Below are 20,673 nucleotides of genomic sequence, written 5' to 3'. Positions count from 1 at the left end.
AGCAATACAAAATATATTGGTCTGATAGAGGCACATGTATTGGTCCAATAGATCAATTGGTATTAGTCTAATAGACCAACAGCTATTGTTTGTATCAGCCTAATAGACCAATACGGATGTTTATTGGTCAAATACATTTTCTGCTGCTACTGGTTTACAGGCACTGACAAAAAATTGAGTTAGCTTTTTGAGGTTCTGTCGTCATTTGGAGCTGCAATTGAAAGCTTCATTTCCACTTGTAGGTCCAATATCTGCGTATTTCTAAGGCTTATTTAAAAATCAATCTTTTCTCAAAAGAAGAATCTGTCCCCTCCCTACCAAGACAACACAAACACATCGTCAGGATGTTTTAAGGATGTCCCACTGAGGACATTATGACGTCCTGGGGACGTCAATTTAATGTCCTGAAACAATACTCAAGTGATCCTATTATCCGGCCTCAGGATGTCCGCTGGACATCCTAAAAAGTGGGCACTCGAGGATTGCCTCCGTGCATTTTAATTATGTCGCTGTCAAACAGGAAGGGAATTAATGCCGCCAAAGAATAGCCCTACCCGAGTGCAGGCCCACGCGGAGCATGAGCCTCTCCTGCGGCCTGTGCCGGATCCGGAAGTGACGCAAGCGGCGCAGCAGGTGCAGCGCCATGGACGCCACCTGGGAGGCGTGCGCCACTCGCGGGTGCCGCGCCAAGCCCCCGACCACCATGTAGGCGTCCCCAATGGTCTCCACCTTGTACACGGCGTAGTGGTCGATCACCGCGTCGAAGCACGTGTACAGCTCGTTCAGAAGCTCCACCACCTGCAGGGGGCGCATACAGTGATGACGCCACAACCATTAGCGGTAACTGGGCACGTGGTAATCAACAGCGCGACTAAATGAGGGACGAGGGCAAGCGTGCGGCAAGACAGGGGGGGAACAGATGGCCAATCATCGGCACTGGGAATCGGGGAAAATGCCAAAGTGCAAGAAACAATACAAGTTTGGTTTATTAAATAAAACTATTTTGTCCCGATAACAGTACTAATTTATCCCAAACTTTAGACTAATAATTGGGATATGAAGGGAAAATGCATCAAGCAGTGGAAAGTCCACAGCAACTTTCGGCGATTTCTCTGACGTCACAAAATCTTGATTGTGCGATTGGTGGCCGCTGCCCTAAGACACCACCAAAACACGACTGGGAAATTGCCGTGAGGCCCGTAGTTCCATTTTATCATATTACTTGAAGGGTGGCATGCTGTCAATTACACATTGATGAGCATAACAGGTCACCCATAACAGGTCACCCATAACAGGGTCACTCCTGCCCGTGTACCACGTCACGATGGCTCGGAATTTGAAAGTTGTTCACTATTCTCTGCATTTCTTTTCGGTTAAAATAACACCTTTCGTGGTTGGAATGGTGCTGAATGAGCTACCAGAGTGTAGTTTCTTCAAATTGAACAAAGTTGTATTTTGTCTTACGGCCCTTTTAAAGAACGACGTTCACACATGAAGGGAGTCGCAACACTAGCTGCTACCACTTGCCACTCGTATGAAAAACTTGCGGTGCGAGTGCTTGTACTGCCCGCTAAGTCACGCCGTCAGTCATTTGGGGAAGAAAGCCACCGTCCGTGGAGTGCATCACAAAACGTTGCGATTGGCTACCAGGAGTCGAAAGAGAACAGGCTCTTTAGCAATCTTAGCTCAAGAATTCTTAGAAACCATTGACCTAATGATACGCCGACTATCTCGATGTGGTTTGCTGCACATTTTTACCCCTTCAGGCCGAAAGTGCATTTGGAAATCAAGCGCAGCAGAAAACGTGTCTTAGAATGACGACAAAATTAGCAAGTTGGTATCGGTTCGCGGCGAAAAACGGCGCGAAAGCACACGCACTTCGGAAAAAGGAAACGGACAACACGGGCGCAGGTTTAAACTACTTTTTAATGAAATGAACAAGCTATTGAGAGAGTCGAAGACTCGCTAAGGAGAGAGAGAGAGAGAGAGAGAGAGAGAGAGAGAGAACAACTTTATTTAGCCACACAAAATTGCGGCGACTACGTGCCGGATGGTGTGGTTCCTTCTTCACGGGACCCATATGCTTCCTCGGCTGGCTGGCCCCTGGAGATCAGGACGAGCTGGTCTTCCAAGGCGGGGCTGGTTAGCAAGGTCTCCCATCGCTCGTTAAGGGGTGTGGGAAGGGTGCTGGAGGGTTGGGTAAGGGGTGGGGGGATGGTCTCGGTGAAATCGAACTCTCCGATGACGTGCCGGAGTGTGTCCAATTGCCCACAGAAGCTTTCTCGTACCTCTCGGGGTACATTCTGCTTTGGAGATAGGGAACGGTTTACTCCGAGAGCCGAGGACCCAGGAAGAACTCATCAGGAAGCGGTGATGATGATTCGGGAAGCCGAAAAGATGAAGATTAGGTGACGACGATAGCCCGTCCTACAGAGCATGGCGATGGTTTTCAGGATAGGTAGATTATTCTGGCGCTCACATCATAGGTAGCGTGGTAAAAAAACACAGATAAACCAGTAAACCAAAAGCGAAAAGCAAGCGTGAACATTCCTCACTCTTTCCCCCGGTCATCAATGTGACATGCCCAAACATGAAGCAGCAAATTATCGCTTTTCACTCTCTGTGGGAGCCACTGAAGGCTGTCTCACGCAGCAAGGAAACATGTTTTGTCGGTAATTACACATTTCCGGTCATTTTGAAATTATTTACACTGGTGACGCAACACCTCACTTTGTGCCGGCTGGGAGCAGCAAGCGATGCTAGAAGTGTTACGCCTGTTTATGACGTGAACTGCGCACTTTGGCGCACCGAAATTGCACTTGTGGAAGCCACAAGTGCTATTTCTGGCTTAAGGAGGCGGTGTGGGCAGATGTTTCTGAATCATCTGCATCTGAGGACATTGCTGCAGCTTTGTCTTAAAGTTGGCTTTGTCGCAAAGCATTTTTTACACGGAACAACACGCCCAGGCACATTGATTTACCGAGTTAGATTCCGCCATAGCGCACGCGCTATATGCGGCAAAATGCAGAAGTGGCTGCGAAACATTTTGTATGGAGAGCCCATGAAGACAAAATGTAAGCTCAGTCCATTAAGACATGGCTCTGAATTACAACAATTTCTTTTAACTTTTACGTAAACTCTGTAGAAATTCCCAGTCTTGGTGTTTTTTCCCCGCTGATTACAAATATGCCATTATTTTTTGAGTCAGTCAATTAGTTGCCAAGATAACAAGACATAATTAGTCATTTTTGTAGGAACAATAGATGAAACAGTGTTGGTAATAAAACTGTAATCTTTATATTTTCCAATACTATGAACCCTGGTTAGTGCAATGAGAGAATCGGTTGTTTGATGCACCGCTTGTACCTAAATTTACAACCCATTAAATTTTGGTGTTTGAAATGGGCTATCAAAATGGTTCCTTGCAATTGGTGCAACCGAAGTTTAATGAGCTGTAAAATTAGGTCCAAGCGGTGCATCAAACAACCGATTCTCTTATTGCACTAACCAGGGTTCATAGTATTAGAAAATATAAAGATTACAATTTTATTACCAACACTGTTTTGTCTAGTGTTCCTCCAAAAAAGGCTAATTATCTATTGTCTCGGGAACTAATTGACTGATCCAAAAAATAATGCCACGTATGAAATCAGGGGGGAAAATCAGCGAAACTGGCAAGTTTCAAAGAGTTTACTTCACAATTGAAAGGAGCTGTTGAGCAATGTCCTCTCTTAAAATGGCTGTTTTGTCCCTGCAATACTAATTTTTTTCGCGAACTTCGAAGAAATAATCGAGATAGTAGAGAAAAGACATCAAGCAGTAACGACTTCCCACCCACTTTCCGCCGGTTTCTCTGTGACGTCACAGAAGCTTGTTTGTGCGATTGGCGGGCACCGACCTAAACCAGCGCCAAGAAACAGGACTGGGCGAGTGTAGCGGGGCCTCTAATTTCGTTCGATCGAATCACTTGACTGCTGACGTGCAGTTACTGATAAAGAATTTTAGTGCCGGCCCATAACACGCCACTCCTGCTAACATTACGTCACTATGGCGCGAAATTTGTAAGTTTTTAAACACTACTTGCGTTTTTTCGGTTAAAAACTCCCACCTCCCCTCACGGGAACCCCTGTGTAGATGCGACATATAAGCGGAGCGCCGAAGGGACCGCGTTTTATAGCGCGCATAACGTTGAGGGGACTGCGTAAGCCGGTCCCAGTCGATGACGACGTTGGTGTACTTGTAAAGCAGCGTGGACTCTAGGTGTTTGGGCCAAGCGTAGATGTTGCTTCGCCGGAGAACGGCACACCGGTTATATGCGCAGCGCGCCCGAAGGAGAGGAAACCGCGGAAGAGAGAGTACTGCACATGCGCCGGCCCCAGCGCGTCTGCCACGGCTATGACGCAACGTGCCACGGCTATGACGCAACACAATCCAACACAATCCACTTTAATCCAATCCAATCCAAATCCAAGCCAATCCAATCCAATCCAATCGAATCGAATCCAATCCAATGCCCCTCGCGAGAGAGTGTTCGCTATCGGAGAGGAGAGGGGGTGAGCGGCGGAGAGCGCAGCTGGCGCGGCGAGGAGAATGGGGGAGGGGTGGACAACGCCGACGACAACGACGACGACGACGCCGGAGGGACAAGGCGAGTGAATCAGATGCTCTGCATCTAAAAATGTCTTTTGAGGCTGTAATAAAGTTGAAGCTGCGAAAGTCCAGTTCTTTCAAACTGAACAACGCTGTATTTTGTCTTCGCGGCCCTTTTAAAAGCCTTCTGGTGTCATTCGGCGCCAACACGGGAAGTTATCAGGGGAAGACTGGTGTCCAGAAAATTGTGGCCGGTTAGCTTGCGCTGTGCCTGCAAGTCTTTTCCTCGGGGGTCATTCGGACACATCAAAATCGTTGAGCCCGTTTCCTAGGCTTCCCATAGAGATGCCAAAGCATGACGTGCAGCCGCCAACCATAACCGTGAAGTTAATAAGCGTTTTCGCGTGGGCTCAACGAGGAAATACGTCTGTCTGTTTGTAACGCTTTGTGTGTCACACTCTCGAAGCTTAAGAAAGTGCTATCAATAAAACCACATTTGAATTTTATGCTTAGATATCGGACTGTTTATATTGCTCTAAAAGACGTCTTTCCAGTGATGCCTGTGCGTAGAGCAGTGAAAACGACTATAAAGGAGATCGATGTACCGGGCTTTGTAAGAAACCTGGGGTCTTATAAAAGTACTTATTAAACACCCTAGGGCCGCTATACTCTCGTGTACGACCTCTCGTACTCACCATAAGGATGACCTGCCAGCAATGCACTGGAGTGTATTAGTGAAGACGACTTTGAAGGCGCTCGGTGTATACAGCAGAGCTGCATGCTTACAAATTCATCTGACAATTGCCTCACGGACGTCTCTGGAATATATTCCCGCGGGCCTCCTCAATCAAATCTGTCAGCGTTAAAACGTGACTATACATGGTAACAAGTTAAGAACGGCAATAGCACTAGTACGGTGTCACTCCGCCTAGCGACGGACCCGGATGACAACGGGCGCGCGCGTTTTGAAAGGGCACTGCCATGAACGCGTGATATCGTCTGCCTTTCCTCGCGTAGTTTGTCGTTGCTGCAGTAGTTTGTAAGTGTATTAAGTCCAGAAAAATCCCGGAAACGGCTCGTGCCATGTTCAAAATACTCCCAATGACATCCGGATACTCCCAATAACATCCGGCTGCGCTGATGAGGCAGAGCGGCAACTTCCGTTGCCGTTTTTAAGTTGTACCCTAGCATGTACCCTAGTTTAAGTTGTACCCTAGTTGTACCCTAGTTTAAGTTGTACCCTAGTTGTACCCTAGTTTAAGTTGTACCCTAGTTGTACCCTAGTTTTACCCTAGTTTAAGTTGTACCCTAGTTGTACCCTAGTTGTACCCTAGTATAGCACTGACAACGCAAACCACTAACCTCCATGGCAGTGCTCTGAGCCGACAGGCGGGTGAAGCCCACGATGTCGCTGAAGTAGATGGTGACGGAGTCGAAGCTCTCCGCCTCCACCCTCCTGCCACGTTTCAACTGGTCCGCCACGGTCCTGCCATGGCGCCCGATCAGTCATGCAGGAAAAATCAAAGCCCCTCTCTCAGGAGAAACATGATTAAAACGTGAAACTTCCTCCCACGCAACCAGAGTCAAAGTCCAAAATCCACTCTCCCAAAGCCGAAAATCCACAATCCACAATCCAAATCCAAAATCCAAAAAGTCAACGTCCAACCCTACACCACCGAAGTCCGAAACCAAAGTCCAACCATGTTTAAAGAATGAATTGCATCATCATCATCATCACTTTCCTGTAGTGCGGTTAAAGATAGCTTTCCTGCAGTGTATTCCATCGCCATCATCGCTTTCTTGCAGCGTGCTTAAAGGTGGCTTTCCTGCAGTGTATATCGCGATCATAAACGCTTTCCTGCAGTGCGTTTGAAGTTGGCTTTACTGTATTGCCTTCTACTCGGACGAACGACGCTATCAGTGGCACATAGAAAGTTTTGCTTTAAAAATTGTTTCGTTGTTTGTTGTTTCGTTGTTTGAGAGCCGTCACTTCGACATAGAGGCACATTTTTAACCTTGGAAACCATGTTTTCCAAGGTTAAAAGACCTCTCCCCCCCACCAGGGAATCAGGTGGCTCACGCCGCTGCCCGCGACACCATTTTCTGGGCACTGTCGTCGAGGGTGGACTATTTGCCCTTAAGGGACGGGGACGGTCTTGTTGGTATACATAACTTAGACAGCGTTTTTAGGAGACAGAACACGGTACGCCGCGTACGCAATGTACACAACGCCATTGCCTAATGATCTTTCTTTATTTTTAGGGGCGAAGCCCCTTAGGGGGTGGGGCTGTTGGCGTCTCCTGTCGTCGTCGTCATAATCGTCGTTCGTATAATGTAGTCACGGTGCTAAAACACCGGGAAACTCGTTTACGCCTCGCGCTGGAACGTAACGCGTGCTAAAAAAACACCGGTACACTCGTTTGCGCCTCGTGCTAGGGAGCTTCGTGCTTCAAAGACAAGGGACTTTTACAGCAGAGGTGTATACCTCTACGCCCCAACGGTTTATTCTCTCTGTTTGCAAAAACGCCAAGGCGCCAAGAATACACTTATACACTGCATGCTTCGCTGCTCCCCAAGTTTCACGTTAGTGGAGATGTCCCGGGATTTTGATGCAAACGCTTACACGCGCAGCAATATTTTTTTTTTACCTGGGCAGCATCTCGTAGAGCAGGGCGTCGGCTCGGCGCTTCTCCTGCGCCAGTTGGTCGGTGCGCTGGTCGACCAGCGCCTCCAGGTTGGTGGCGTACGTCTCCATCATGGCCAGCATGTTGTCCACGATGCTCGGCTTGCTGCGTCCACCGTAAGGAGAAGAGGCGGCGGAGTTGGGGGTGACGACACATGTTGTATCCTTGTTTTTCAAGGCAACGTGCCTTTACAGGAGCCATTAAAAAAACGTTTTAGAACAACTTAGAAGACAAGCTAGCGGAGTCACTGACAGATACCGAGGTCTTCAGTATCGTGCGTGCGTGATAACAGCAATACCGTGTGCTTGGGAGCTGCTATATACGTTGTTACGTCATTTTTACGACGCAAATATACTTTTTGCGTGAGGTAACATCCAGTTTTCGTGCTGTGTGCTCTTCCCTTCGCGACATACTTAATTGAGGAGGAAGGGGGGGGGGATTCTGATGAGGGATTTTTTTTATCCATGTCGCTCATAGTTAAAGATGTTTATCGCTTCAAAATTTTCGTTTTTGCGGCACTGAAATTTACAGCAAGCAGTTTGAATTGTCTAGGGCGTTCACCGGTGCCTTCGACAACCATATCGTTCTCGTTGTCTGCAAGCAAAAATTCGTTCCAATTTATTCAAAACCACATTAATGAAGGTCTGCTACAGCAAGCGGGTTTTACGGGCAGCTCCAAGCACTGTTTAATAGTGTTTATTTGTTTCGCACACATTACTTCTATGTTCCTCAGCATGCAGTGTTATAGGGTTCTCTAGGCGATGTTCGGCAGCTGGTAAAAGTGACAGTATCTGAAGACGGGCTTAGGAGGCGGCGGAGGACAGGTGTTGATGCAGTGGCGATCCCAGAGATTGGTTTTAGGGAGGGGGGGGGGCGCTTTTTTTTTTGGGGGGGGGGGGGGGGCGGTGTTCTCTTCTTGCGCAAATTCTGCGGAGGAAGTGATAACCATGCAGGCATGTGAGCGTATGCTGTGTAACCCGCTTGCGCACAAATCACTTAGCGACACAGTGGTTTCTGGCGCCCCTTAGGCGGTGCAACGGGTGGCTCGAGCCCGCATTTCTGACAATCGCAACATCTTTGCGGCCTCGCACAAGTGGGATTTAACCTCGCGCAAGTGGAATGCTTTAAAAAAAAAAATAAGAAGCTGAGGACCTCTTTCGGGGGGGGGGGGGGGGGGATAGTTCGGTATGACGTGAATAATCCGCCGAAAAGATGAAACGAACGGCAAGATTTGGTCAACTAGATGGGAATGGTCATACCAAAATAGACTTCGTGAGCTGTATATTCGCCTTCACCGATAACTTGAGAAGTGCTAGTGTAGATCACTCTAAACAGGCGCTCGGTTAAAAAAAAAAATGTCCGACTACTACGCTTCTCTTAATCCGTATTTTGAGCACAGAAGCTGGGATAATTTCATTACGGCATACAATGTTATAAGAGACATTATTCGTATGTACGTAACCATTGGCGGCACAAACCGCTGGGTGCTGGCCCTCAGCGTCAGCACGTTAAGTAGCGGCGGCGGACGAGACACTTGCTATGGTTGCATCGCTATACAAAGAATTGCGCAGGGTAGAAGGTTTAGATAATGGCCAAAAGCATGTGCGTTGCATGACTGCAACGCAATAAGGAGATCTCGGGACACAGCTGTTCGCGCCGCCGCCGCTAATCCTCGTCTCGGGCGGCGCGTTTCACAGCAGCCGCCGTGGACAGTGCCATACTATATAGTGAACTAGAATATTCTAGTTCACTATACTTACACTACGCCCACCGCTCACCTCCTCACTTTCCCGCCATTCCCCCCCCCCCCCCTTTTCTCCTCACGCCACCACTTCTTCCTTGACATTCCTCGTTGAAACGTCTCCGCTGTGACTGTTTCGTCTCCTCCTCTACTCTGGGCTCTGTTCGCTCGTTCTAGTGTCATGGTTACGGATGAGCGGGAATCTAAGGGTCGCGCTCTTAAACAATTCGTATTTCGCGCGACAAAACACGATTTTCGCATGCTTACAGGCCCCGACGCATGGGTCTGAGCCGTGCGCGAACAGCCTTGAAATCGGGCCGTTGTTCGGGCGCCTCGGCCCAGCAGTCGCTGAGCAGCGCTCGCACGTAGTCTGCGTCCCACGGTTCGGGAAGCTGGGACAGCGGGGGCCGGAACGGACACTTGCGGCTCTCTACCGGCGGAGGATGGCGCACACGTTCCACAATCTCTGCAAGAACCATCTCTGCATGAATCAGCCTGCAAGAATCGGTCCATTCCACAAACTATACAAGAATTAGTCTGAATCAGCGTGCTGGTATTTTGGATGTAAACATTGTGCATTATGAGATATCCTTTGGCCTCCCACGTAATCATTCAGCCCATGTTACCAAAGGTTGGTCGTATACTCGGCAACTTCGAAGTGGTTCAGTGGATGCAATAACAATAGAGAGTTTTAGCTAACCGTTTTCGACGGTCCGCTCCGGTATCGGCGGCCCGCTTAGCGCAACCGGAGCCAAGGCTTTGCGCGCCACGCATGCGCAATGGCGCTCCCGCTTGCTATCGGCGCGGAGCGGAGCATCGCCTGGCGGCCCACTGCACTGCTACGCGACCGCGCTTGCGAAGGAAATTGAATAGAAGACAAATAGTTTGCTTGCTCAGTGCGCACACTGCCTAGTTTATTGCCCGCTAGACACAGCTGGAAAAAAGTACGTGATGCTCCTTTGTTTCGGACATCGCAAGCGAAACACAAACGGTCAGCTAAAACTCCCTAATTCAGGAACAAGGACTACATGAGCATAGCTCGTCCTCAACTTCGCCACACTCCCTCCCGCTTCCTTATTTTTACAGCGAAGCTGTTTAGCAAATCGTAATTTTTCGTGTCCGCAGATAAAACTGCCAAGAAATTGCCGAGCGCGCGCACGTGAGCACGTGTACGTGAACGCGGGCCTCGCAGCGTCCGCCCGAAAGTTAACAAAACCAGGAAAATGCCCACCGCTCGTGCGCGCGTGCCTCGCGACAACCGCCCAGCATCCCCTGCGCACGTTCGTCAAGCCAGGCATACCCACTTACGGAGATTGGCCAAGACTGCGGCGACCACCCGGCAGTTAAAAAAGACCAAGAAAATGACAATCGCTCGTATGTGCGTGGCGGCAACCGCCCAGCGTCCCCGGCGCACATTCGTCAAGCCAGGCATACCCACTTATGGAGATTGGCCAAGACTAGTTTCCCCCCAAAAAAACTCCTGCGTTCGTCGTAATCGTGGCGACACTTGCTGGGAACAAGAAAGATACGTCATAGCGTACGCCCCTCCAAGATGGTACCCAATGATTATCACTTCCAAAAAAAAGTGAAAGAAGCTCACACTTTTAGCAAAAATGATGGAGTGAAGGTCGTTGCGGCAGCGAAGATGCAAATCAGCTGCAATCGCGGACTCAAACCTTCGTGATGCTCGTGAAAGTTGCGTACAGCTTCGCTATCTCCGAGTCTTGCGCGGTAGTGTGAGCTTCCTTAATTTTTTTTTTGTACAAAACGGCACCAAGAAAGCAGGATTGGGCTAGTGAATGCTGTTTCAGCTGGCAGACACTGCCTGCAACCGGAGCACGGTATTTGTTCAAATATGCCATCACATTTAGCAGGATATATACAGGCTCACCGGTTGGGTTGAGATTGGTCTTTCCGAAGGGTCCCGCCCTGGCCAGAGTCTCGAAGAGCACTATTGCGAAGGAGTAGACGTCGCCAAAGGGCGTGCCTTCCGGCGGGCCGTCCGGATCCCGGAGGAGCTCAGGAGCGCGCCACAAGAGTCCTGCGCGTGGACGTTTTGGAACGACCGGCGTGTTCCAAAGCCTGTTTTCTTGTCGCTCTCTTCTGCAAAAACGGACCCACACGGAAAGTGTTCCGTTCTTCCTAAAACCGGCTATGCGGAAAAGAGAGACCAGTCGGACCATGTCGGGCTCAGTCGGACTAAGAAGAAACCACCCTTTAAGGACGCGTTTTGCAGAGAGGGACAACGCGGATATGGGAAGAAAGGAGGCCTTACACAGATGAACCCTTTCCTGCTTCTATTGTTTACTTGAAATGAATTCATGCTTTTTATACTGTATAGTCCCTTATATTTTTTAAAGAGCTTGCTGTACTGTTATTTATTGCTGCCTAAGTTTTAGGGCCGAAGCCCCTTAGGTGCTGGGGCTGTTGGCGTCGCCTGTCGTCGCCGTCGTCTCATGTAGTCACGGTGCTCAAACACCGGGGCACTCGTTAACGCCTCGCGCTAGAGAGCGTCGTGCTTCAAATACAAGATACTTTTGTTGCAAAGCTGTAGACCTCTACCTCCCAACCGTTTCATCTCCGTTGGCAAAAACGCCAAGGCGCCAAGTATACACTGATACACTGCATTCGCCCCTCCCAGGGTTTCACGTTAGCGGAGATGGCCCGGGATTTTTTGCAGTTATTACCACTGTTGTTAACTTACCGAGGGTCCCGGTACAGTCATCGACTTTGAGACCCTTGTCTATTATTGTTTCTACTTTTGTGTTATTTGAATAATGCACTTCAGTAAACTTCTTTGACTCTTTGAACGTATTTGCTTTTTTTTCTTGCGCCAAGAGGTGCAGCCCTAAAGAATCCATTCGCGTTTCAACGCGCCCCATTTGAACCCGAAACGACACTCAGCTGTGGTCCCTGCAGGGTTTCGGGCGGTCTCCCTGCCGGTGCAGGGTTTCGTCGTTCGCGCTGTGCTTCAGCTGCGCCAGTCCGAAGTCGGCCACCTTGAGGACCCAGCGGCTGTCGACGAGGCAGTTGGCCGACCGCAGGTCGCCGTGGGAGCGAACGGGGCTCTCGTGCAAGTACACCATACCCTGAGGCGTGCCGAGGAAAACCGTTGCTTGTGTTGCACGAGAGCTTAAAATCGGAAGTGTGTATGAAGTATATTTATTCATGGACCCTAAAAAACCTTAACATGCCTGAAGAAAAGAAACTCTCTCCTTTTCGATATGTGCGGTGCCAAACAGACGTTCTTTCGAGGGTTCAACATACCGTGTCCGAGGTCGTTGATGAAGCCCCCGGAACCGTAAAGTTCATCAACTCACCCACGTGAGAAAATACGGTGCCCCACTAAATGCCCTCCTGGCAGTGAATACGCTTGCCTGGAACACGCAGTGGAACGCTTGCCTGGCATCACCGCGTTGAAAAAACTGGTTCTGACGGAACGGGTTCCGTAAAAGGTCGCCCCTGGAGAGAATTTGGCAGGAACCGGTTTTTGGGAGGACGGAGCCCTAGTCGCTGCTGGAGCGAGTTCGAGGGAAACCGGTTAAACCCAATGGTTCCGTTTTACCAAAAAACCGGTTCCCTCTGTATTCATCCTAAGGAGCGGATTTCTTACGGAACCCCTTCCGTTAGAGTCCGTTTTCGCAGCACGGAGAGACAAAAAGCTGGTTTACGACAAACACCCGGATCCGGTCGGGAGGGGTGGCCGAAACTACGACGAGACGTCGCCCACATGAAATGAAAATGCATACGTAACGCGTTGGCGCTGGAGAAAGTCGTATTAGGTGCCGAAACTTCAAGTTATAGTTTTTGTAGTGTCCGGCACACACGTTGTTTCGATTGTTATAACGCTCCCGCGACATCACATCCCATCCCGAGTATACGCGCACCTCGCTTCGCAGACTCGGTGTACGATTTAAACAACGACGTTACGTCCTCCTGCTCACCCGCACGAGGTCGGCGACAAGCGAAGCGACGAACATGGCGTCCAGCTTGATGTGCTCGTTCTCGAGCAGGTCGCGCAGGCTGCCTCGGCTGCAGTACTCGCTGACCACGCACACATTGGGCGGCTCCACGCACATGCCCACGAAAGAGCACAGGTTGTCGTGCCGCAGTTCCCGGAGCTGCTGGAGGAACCGAGAGCACCGATTGGGGTAAAGTTGTACTAAGAGGCGATGCTAGGCAAGCTTCCTCGACGGAATGTAAGCGAGCAATGATTGAAACCAACCGACAATGCTATAGGCGATACTAAACAAATTGTATAACCCCAAGTAATACTACATGTCAGTGCGGTTGGGATGTTCGACGATCCGGTTTTTGCTGTTGTAGCGTATTGTGTTATCGAGATCGTAACGACTTCCTTACACGCGACCCTACATTAATGACGAAATGAAACGATGTCTGCTCAACAGGTTCGGTGTTCACCGAGTTACGTTCATTGGTAAATTGCACGACTAAGCGGTTTCACGTATTATTAAGTTAATAGTGGAACGTATGCCCCAATTAGCGAACGATCACGAATACAACGTCCAGTGACCCAATATCTGAGCTACACGCAAAAGAGGTTAATCCTCACCGAGCAGACAGCGAACACCGCATATTGGTTATTTTAAGAGACATTGGCTGGTCAATCATTACATGGACCAACTGATCAGATGGAGCGATTGATTGACTCAACATGCCAACGGGTCTTGATCTACAGTCATGCCGATGAAGAGAAAAGAAGCCCGGAGATTCTTTCAACGGAGTCATTCACTTGCCACAGAATTTACCCCTATTGACTCTTGCGGAGAGAGTCAAGGTGCTCTTTTTAGAGATTCCCGGGATGCCATCACACCAAGAGTCAAGAGAGAGTATCCAAGGACTATGTAGGACGTTGTCGCTACGTCTCCAAATCTGTGAACAGGGTACAGTTGAATACTCTGTGACTCCAGCAAACAGATTCCTCCGACTCTTTTTAACAGTCTCGGGAGGACTATTAGACCAAAAGTCGAGTGGGAGTATGCGTGAGTCTAGGGCGAGCAGCCCGCATGACCCGCCACCGACACTACGCACCATGTTCAGGTGCATCTTGATGCCGCGCGTGATAACCAGGGGCGAGCGCCGACGGATCCTCTTGACGGCGCACAGGCGACCCCGGTAGACGCCGACGGGAGCGTACAGCTGATGCGAGTAGCGGAATTCGGGCTGCAATGACAGGGACAGCTGGGATGACGCCGTCGGCACCGGCGCCAGACCACCGGTCTGCGAGCTGCCATCGCCGTTGCTGCTTTCTGCCTGTCCACCACTTCCAGCACCATAGCTCTGGAGAGAAACGGGTAGACATAGGACGTGATATTCCACTGCCGCAATCATTAAATAACGCCTAAAAGCCATACGCCTAACCGGTTTTGTGCGATTGGGTACATATTTCACAGGGAGAACAGAATGTGTAGGCCCAGAGGACCAAGCGGGTTACTTTTTTAAGGGGCGAAGCGCCTTAGGGGCTCGGGCAATCTGCGTTTCCTGACGGCATCTTATGTCTTCAAGGTAAATGAAGCTGTCAAACGATAGTCAAAAACAAGTGTATAATGGGTAAAACAGGTTCAAAATGAACTAACATGATTTAAACTAATTTGAAATACAGGAGTAATAAGCATTTAATAACCGAAAATTCTTAAATTCCGTCTCAAAATTGGTTTCAAACGCCAGGTTTTCTCCTGTAAAGCGTATTTCTTAGCATGCTGCGGCGTGTGACACGAAAACAACTTACGGCTAGTTCTTTATGCAATTGCTTAAATCCCGTTAAACGCAAGAGAGGGCGCCACCGCCTCAGCAAGCGCGCAATTGCTCCTCCCACCGGCACTTTTTCGGCGCCCAATCAGCGCGCGCCGTGTGGCAAGAGAGGGACTTACAATCTTTGAATACATTCGCCCCTCGCCAGATTTTACGTTAGTGGAGACGGCCCAGAATTTTTAGCCATAGAATGCCTTTGAAATTTTATGTTAGCATTACATTTCTGTAAGCATTACATCTGTTGCAGGTACCAAACCCATCTTCGATTTTGTTCTGCATGCCCGCTGTATAAATCGAGCAGATATCTTTACGGTTTGTTAAAAGGTCCAAGACACACGGAAGACAAATTCATCTTGGTTTGTTCTTTTCGGCGTCACTGGAAAAAATTCAGTTGCGAGGGATTGGCCAAAATAAGAAGACCAGTCACTTGCTAGGTAGAATTGGGTGGCCATATGTCCCGGGCCCGTACCCACGTTTTGCACGCGTTTTCACGCGTGGATCATGTCCATGCTGGCGGGGGGAAGGGGGGAGATGGACCATACGTAGACTGTATGTGTAACGTGCCACGAACGCCGGCTCGTTTGCCTCCTATCCAACTTCCTTGCCTGCTATCTCGAAATATTTAAAATCGCACTTCAAGCGCTTGACTACTTTCTCAAAGGGCTGCACGTCTACTAAATTTTTTTACACCGTAGCTGTTCGTATTTTTTAAATGGAGAGCATTTCAGTAACTCACGATGTCACCTGCGTTGACGTCGGTAGTCGTAGTCCGCACCCCTCCCCCTACACTATATAAAAAAATACTATCCGGCGCCTGGTTTCGATCCCTCGACCCTGCGGGCGGAACGCAATGTACATGGTGCTCTGCCCACTGCGCCACAAAGCCGACACACAATGGGAGGCTACGAACGCGCCTTATATCCTTGACTCATTCAAACTACGTCAAGAAGCTGCTGATACAACGCATTCACTACCACCAACTCCACAAACACTAAACGTTAACGCAATACACCCACCCCCCTATGCGACGCATTTACTCGAGTCCCCCTCGCGGGGACATGGGACCGCCAAAAACAACGCGTTGTGGACTGCGCAGTAAGGTGCCGGCACGTGCGAGAACCGCTCGCGCTGTTCGTTCCAGGCAGCGGGCGCGCGAGCACTGCGAAGGCGGGAAATTTGAACTGCTTTGGACAAACCTCCGTTCAATTCATCAAGAGAGAAGTGAGACAGGGAGGCGAAGAGCGTGATGGGTAGTAGCAGTAAGCGGATAACGATGCCACAGGCCGTTATGGCGAATAACTGCTCTGCATTTACGACAGCTTTCACGTTGAGTGGAACGGCTTTAATTTTTTTCGGTGTCTGTGCGCAGGAAGGGAGCAAGCCGAAAGCTGCAGGAAGGAAACACCAGCCAACAATAAAATGAACGCTACACAGTCGCTAACGTTTCACTCAACATCAGAGGGTACGTCACCCTATCGACTTTTATGCAGATGACCACGTGAACATATGAAAAACGAAAGCTCGAAGGCCCGCCACGAACACGTGCACAGCCAACCGGCGACCACGTGGACATCGCCGGCCAACAAGGCGCCGTAGGTTTAGCACGAAGACAGAACGAGAGACGGAGGGTGTAGAACGAGTAGCTCGGCACCTCACATCTTCGCTGGCTATCCGCACCTATAGGACAGGATGGCTCCTTGATATGCTAACCGAAGCGTATATGGCCAGGGTCCCGTGTATTTTTTGTCTGCGAACAAGACACTCTCAAGGCTGCACGTATATTTGAAGTGTGACGTGTCCTATAGCGCGATGCGTTGGCAAGAAATCGTCCCGGGGTGTGTTATATCAGTGCGCCGTCACCACCAAAGTCACACGCCCTTCAAAACGTTAGTTTGCACCCCATGCTTATATACATCTCATCACTTGGATGCGCATCTTGAACAGGTTAGCTTGTAAAATCATGCACTCCTCCGTCTAACGACGACGACGGTTGAACGCGAAGCTTTCTCGTGCGGGATTATTTGGTTGTCATCTGGGTTTGGAATTTGACTCGCAGTTATAAGTTGGACTTTGACTTGTTGAACTTTGGCTTTGACTCGCACTCAGTTTGGACTTTTGATTGAAGCGGCTTTTGCTTTGACCTTTCACCATTTGATTTCGCACGAAGAAAGATTCGCGTTCAACAACCATCGCTGTTAGACGCAGGGGTGCTAGGTTTTTAGATGCGACGCTGAGAGGAGCATCTCTTGCCGGCGGCCCTGTCCCGCGTGCGTCCGTTATCCGCGTCCGCACAGCTGCGTCTCTCCTCCGCTCGCCTCCTCTCCTCTCTTCGATAGCGAACACTCTCTCCCAACATCTGCGGTCGCACTGCGCGCGGCTGCGCATGTGCAGTACTCTCTCTCTCCGCGGTCTCCTCCCCTTCGGGCGCGCTGCGCATAGAAGCGGAGTGCCGTGCTCCGGCCGGTCTCTCAGTCGACGGTCGTCCGCGCTTGCTCTCTTGCCGTACCCGACGATTGCTTGATGCGACGCCAATGGAACCCCCTTCAGCGTCGCATCACACCAGGGTTCCCGTGAGGGGAGGTGGGCGCAATTTTCTGTCTAATTTTGCAAGACCATGCCTCCTCTCTAAATCCGAACTGCGTCGATCGGTTGTGTCGGGATGTCGCGATCGGAGAGACGTCGGCATCATAACGCGAGGGACACGGGTTCGATTCCCACCACGGGAAGTGCTTTTTTTCACTTCACTTCACCCACGATCATGATAATTTTCAGAGGTAGTTGGCTTTCCTGCAACGTATTTTGATGCGACATACGCCGTCAAAGAGACATAGACAGCTTTGCTTTAAATATGTACCATTAGCAATATCCAAGCATAATTTAGACCTGAAGCTTATACGCATATGCGTTTTGAGTGGATTCTAGTTATGAATGGGCGCCATTTGCGAGATCAGCGGAGTCAAAAAAAAAATGGCAGCATCTCCACTCCGTGGATGATGGGGAGGGTGCAGAGTACGGGGACTCGAAATGATATGCAAGTTGCGCCCCGAGTGACATCCGATTTGCGCCCCGACTGTCATCCGATTTGAGCCGCGAGTTGCACCTAAATTATTCCCTAAATGAAACTGCAACTCATGGCTCAAGTCGAATTACGCTTGATTTTCGCTTGATGGTGGTGTGCGCATGGACGCGGACGGACATTGGGAGGTCCTAAGGTACCCCGCACCGTTACAGGCGAGGGAGTCAGCCATTTGACTCTCGGGTACTAACTCACGGTCGTAGCCCAATGGGTGTCTGGTCTAACAGACACAGGCTCGAATCCTGCCGGTGCGTGTGTGATTTTTTGCGATTGTAAAATGCTATGCGCACGGGCGCGGACGGACGTCGTGCGATCCTAAGGTACTCCGCAATTAATAAATGTCTTTCATTCGGATGACAGCTGTTAACGCTTTAAAAAAATTACCTTGTACCCTTCACCTAACTTCTGCCTCACCCCTATGTCGTTAAGGGGGGTCATGGAATGGTTTGATTCTACTGTACACATAGTTTACGGACGTTCTCTTCTAGCTTTTTGGTGTCAAGATCGCCGAGCTGTAAGGAACGCACGTACGGCAGAGCTGTGCACCTTGCCGGCAACCGCGTGCGTGCCTCCTCCGCCCATCTGTATCTCGTGGAAATCGACCTTCCAGAGAAGCCTGTCCAGCGCCTGCTCGTGGGCCCAGTACCTGAAAAGGAAGGCACCAAACGTGCGCGCATGCGCTACATCACATGTACTGCGTGGGTTCGTTTCATTGCCACGAGAGTAAATTACGTTGAAGAGCTTTACACTAAATGGATTTACGTTACACGTTGTCTTCTCTTCTCTGTTCAATTCAACCAGACACATCAAACTGTACTACCCCGTTACCCGCCGCATTCCACGAAACGTACTCCACGCTATCAGTTACATTACATGGTTGATGTGAATCTCGTTATATTTCTTCGATTAAACGGGTCACACTGCATTATTCGTAATTTTTTTTCCGTATACACAGCGCCTTTCACGCAGCGTTCGCAAACTCATACTTACGTCGAATAGACTTCAAGCCTATATTGCCACAGTTGTTGCTCGGAAACCTTTGAACCTATATTACTAGAGTGATCCGCTTTTACCAGACCAAAGCGCTGTTTTCAGCAGAAGGCTAAAGGTCTCCACTGTGGATCATTCACACTAAGCCTAATGGATCCCGACACTCGCCCTCCTCTAAGCGCGCACCTCGAGGACATTGCCATAGCTACAACAATGCAGCCGTTCACCAGTAACCTTCAGTAATCGTTTTTCTCGATGCCCTAAAACGGGATACTATATCTAAATACTTGTTTTTTTCCCCACTACTGTTTTTAACGCTATACATACCGTGTTTGCACGATTCTGACGCGCCCCCGATTTTAACGCGGAGGTAAATTTACTTGGGAAAATTCCCCCAAAAATTGTACGATGATATACAGGGTGTCCCAGCTATCATGCACCAAGATTTAAAAAAAGAGTAAAGGCGTAACTCGAAGAAAACCTAGTGCATAATGTTTGCAGTACTGTGAAGAAGCGGAGAGTAATTTTTTCGTTAATGAGACTTAATTAACTAATTGTAATTAATTAGCTAACTCGAGAAATACTGTCCTAATCACTAAAGTGTCAATGAGGCACTTGTAGGTAACCACGAGGGGCATCTAACTGCGCTATTTTCACCGACGAACTAATTGCGTACACATTTATTCTGACTGATAAAGGAAACCCGCGAAATATGAAAAATACCACGTGACGGCGCCTCCGCGCGCACAGTAAAACAACGCCCTCAAACAGGCTGCCTCTGACTTAGCCAGAATGAAATAGACAAAAGAAAGAAAGAAGAAATCACGACCGAGTTTATTTCTTATCTGCACACGCGTCCCGCGAATCTTGCTGCTGCTGCTCCTTCCATGCATGCTATTATCAAGGTGATGCGCTGTCTCTTCGGGCGGGTAACACGCGAAGCAGTTGCTTTCAATCAGCTTTGTTTGGGGACGCTGCTTTACAATGCGCGCGTAAGCGTCGTCACGTGGTATTTTTCATTTTTCGCGGGTTTCCTTTATCAGTCAGAATAAATGAGTACGCAATTAGTTCGTCGCTGAAAATAGCGCAGTTAGATGCCCCTCGTGGTTACCTACAAGTGCCTCATTGACACTTTAGTGATTAGGAGTGTATTTCTCGAGTTAGATAATTAATTACAATTAGTTAATTAAGTCTCATTAACGAAAAAATTACTCTCCGCTTCTTCACAGTACTGCAAACATTATGCACTAGGTTTTCTTCGAGTTACGCGATTTCTCTTTTTTTAAATCTTGGTGCATGATAGCTGGGACACCCTGTATATGAACTACGACGGGAAGTCCCACCGGAAATCGCGCGATGATGATGCTTAGCGGGTTCCCCTTTGTAACGGGGTGGCGTTGCACAGCGACCTTAGTCTCAACGACACTGTACAGGTGCCGTCAGAAGTAACTGGAGCACGGGAGCTGTGGCCGAACTGCATAGGAGCGCCGTGCAGCTGCACAGGCGGTAAACTACAGGAGCAGAACACGCATGCGTGCCTACCGACGTCGATAGCCACTCTTTCTTAACCCACTTCTTTTAACGCGGTTTCGAGCGCTGTTCGCAGGATATTGGTCTCGGCGATGGCGCTGATAGCAGACGTACCTCAAAATATTAGAAAAGAAAAATCATCACTTCAGGTCCCTGCGATTGCGGCGCCTCTCCAGCAGCTCTTCTGCGATGAAAGTGTGAGCGACGCTTCTAGATACCGCCTCTGCTATCAGCGCCATCGCTGAGACCAGTATGGCGCGAATAACGCTCGAAGCAGCTTTAAAATAAGT

At 49.4% G+C, this 20,673-nt stretch overlaps 1 protein-coding gene across 1 annotated transcript in view; it reads right to left on the bottom strand.

Annotated features, from left to right (window-relative positions):
• The window catches only part of LOC144165682 (guanylate cyclase 32E-like), a 66,185-nt gene that overhangs the window by 15,720 nt on the left and 29,792 nt on the right, over window positions 1–20,673 (bottom strand). Inside the window, exons 7-15 of the mRNA XM_077695492.1 lie at window positions 18,395–18,509; window positions 14,068–14,316; window positions 12,960–13,136; window positions 11,921–12,104; window positions 10,907–11,056; window positions 9,283–9,481; window positions 7,239–7,379; window positions 5,953–6,076; window positions 555–798 (exon numbers count right to left, since the gene is read on the bottom strand). Of these exons, the coding sequence (XP_077551618.1) occupies window positions 555–798; window positions 5,953–6,076; window positions 7,239–7,379; window positions 9,283–9,481; window positions 10,907–11,056; window positions 11,921–12,104; window positions 12,960–13,136; window positions 14,068–14,316; window positions 18,395–18,509 (1,583 nt within the window). The remainder of the gene's footprint in view (window positions 1–554; window positions 799–5,952; window positions 6,077–7,238; window positions 7,380–9,282; window positions 9,482–10,906; window positions 11,057–11,920; window positions 12,105–12,959; window positions 13,137–14,067; window positions 14,317–18,394; window positions 18,510–20,673) is intronic.

Source organism: Haemaphysalis longicornis, unplaced genomic scaffold (genome assembly GCF_048455015.1).
Source record: "Haemaphysalis longicornis isolate Haplotype H1 unplaced genomic scaffold, Haemaphysalis longicornis Haplotype H1 scaffold_147, whole genome shotgun sequence".
In the NCBI taxonomy this organism is placed as follows: domain Eukaryota; kingdom Metazoa; phylum Arthropoda; class Arachnida; order Ixodida; family Ixodidae; genus Haemaphysalis; species Haemaphysalis longicornis.
The sequence above is the reverse complement of the archived record's forward strand: the minus strand, read 5'-3'. Positions and strand labels throughout refer to the sequence as shown.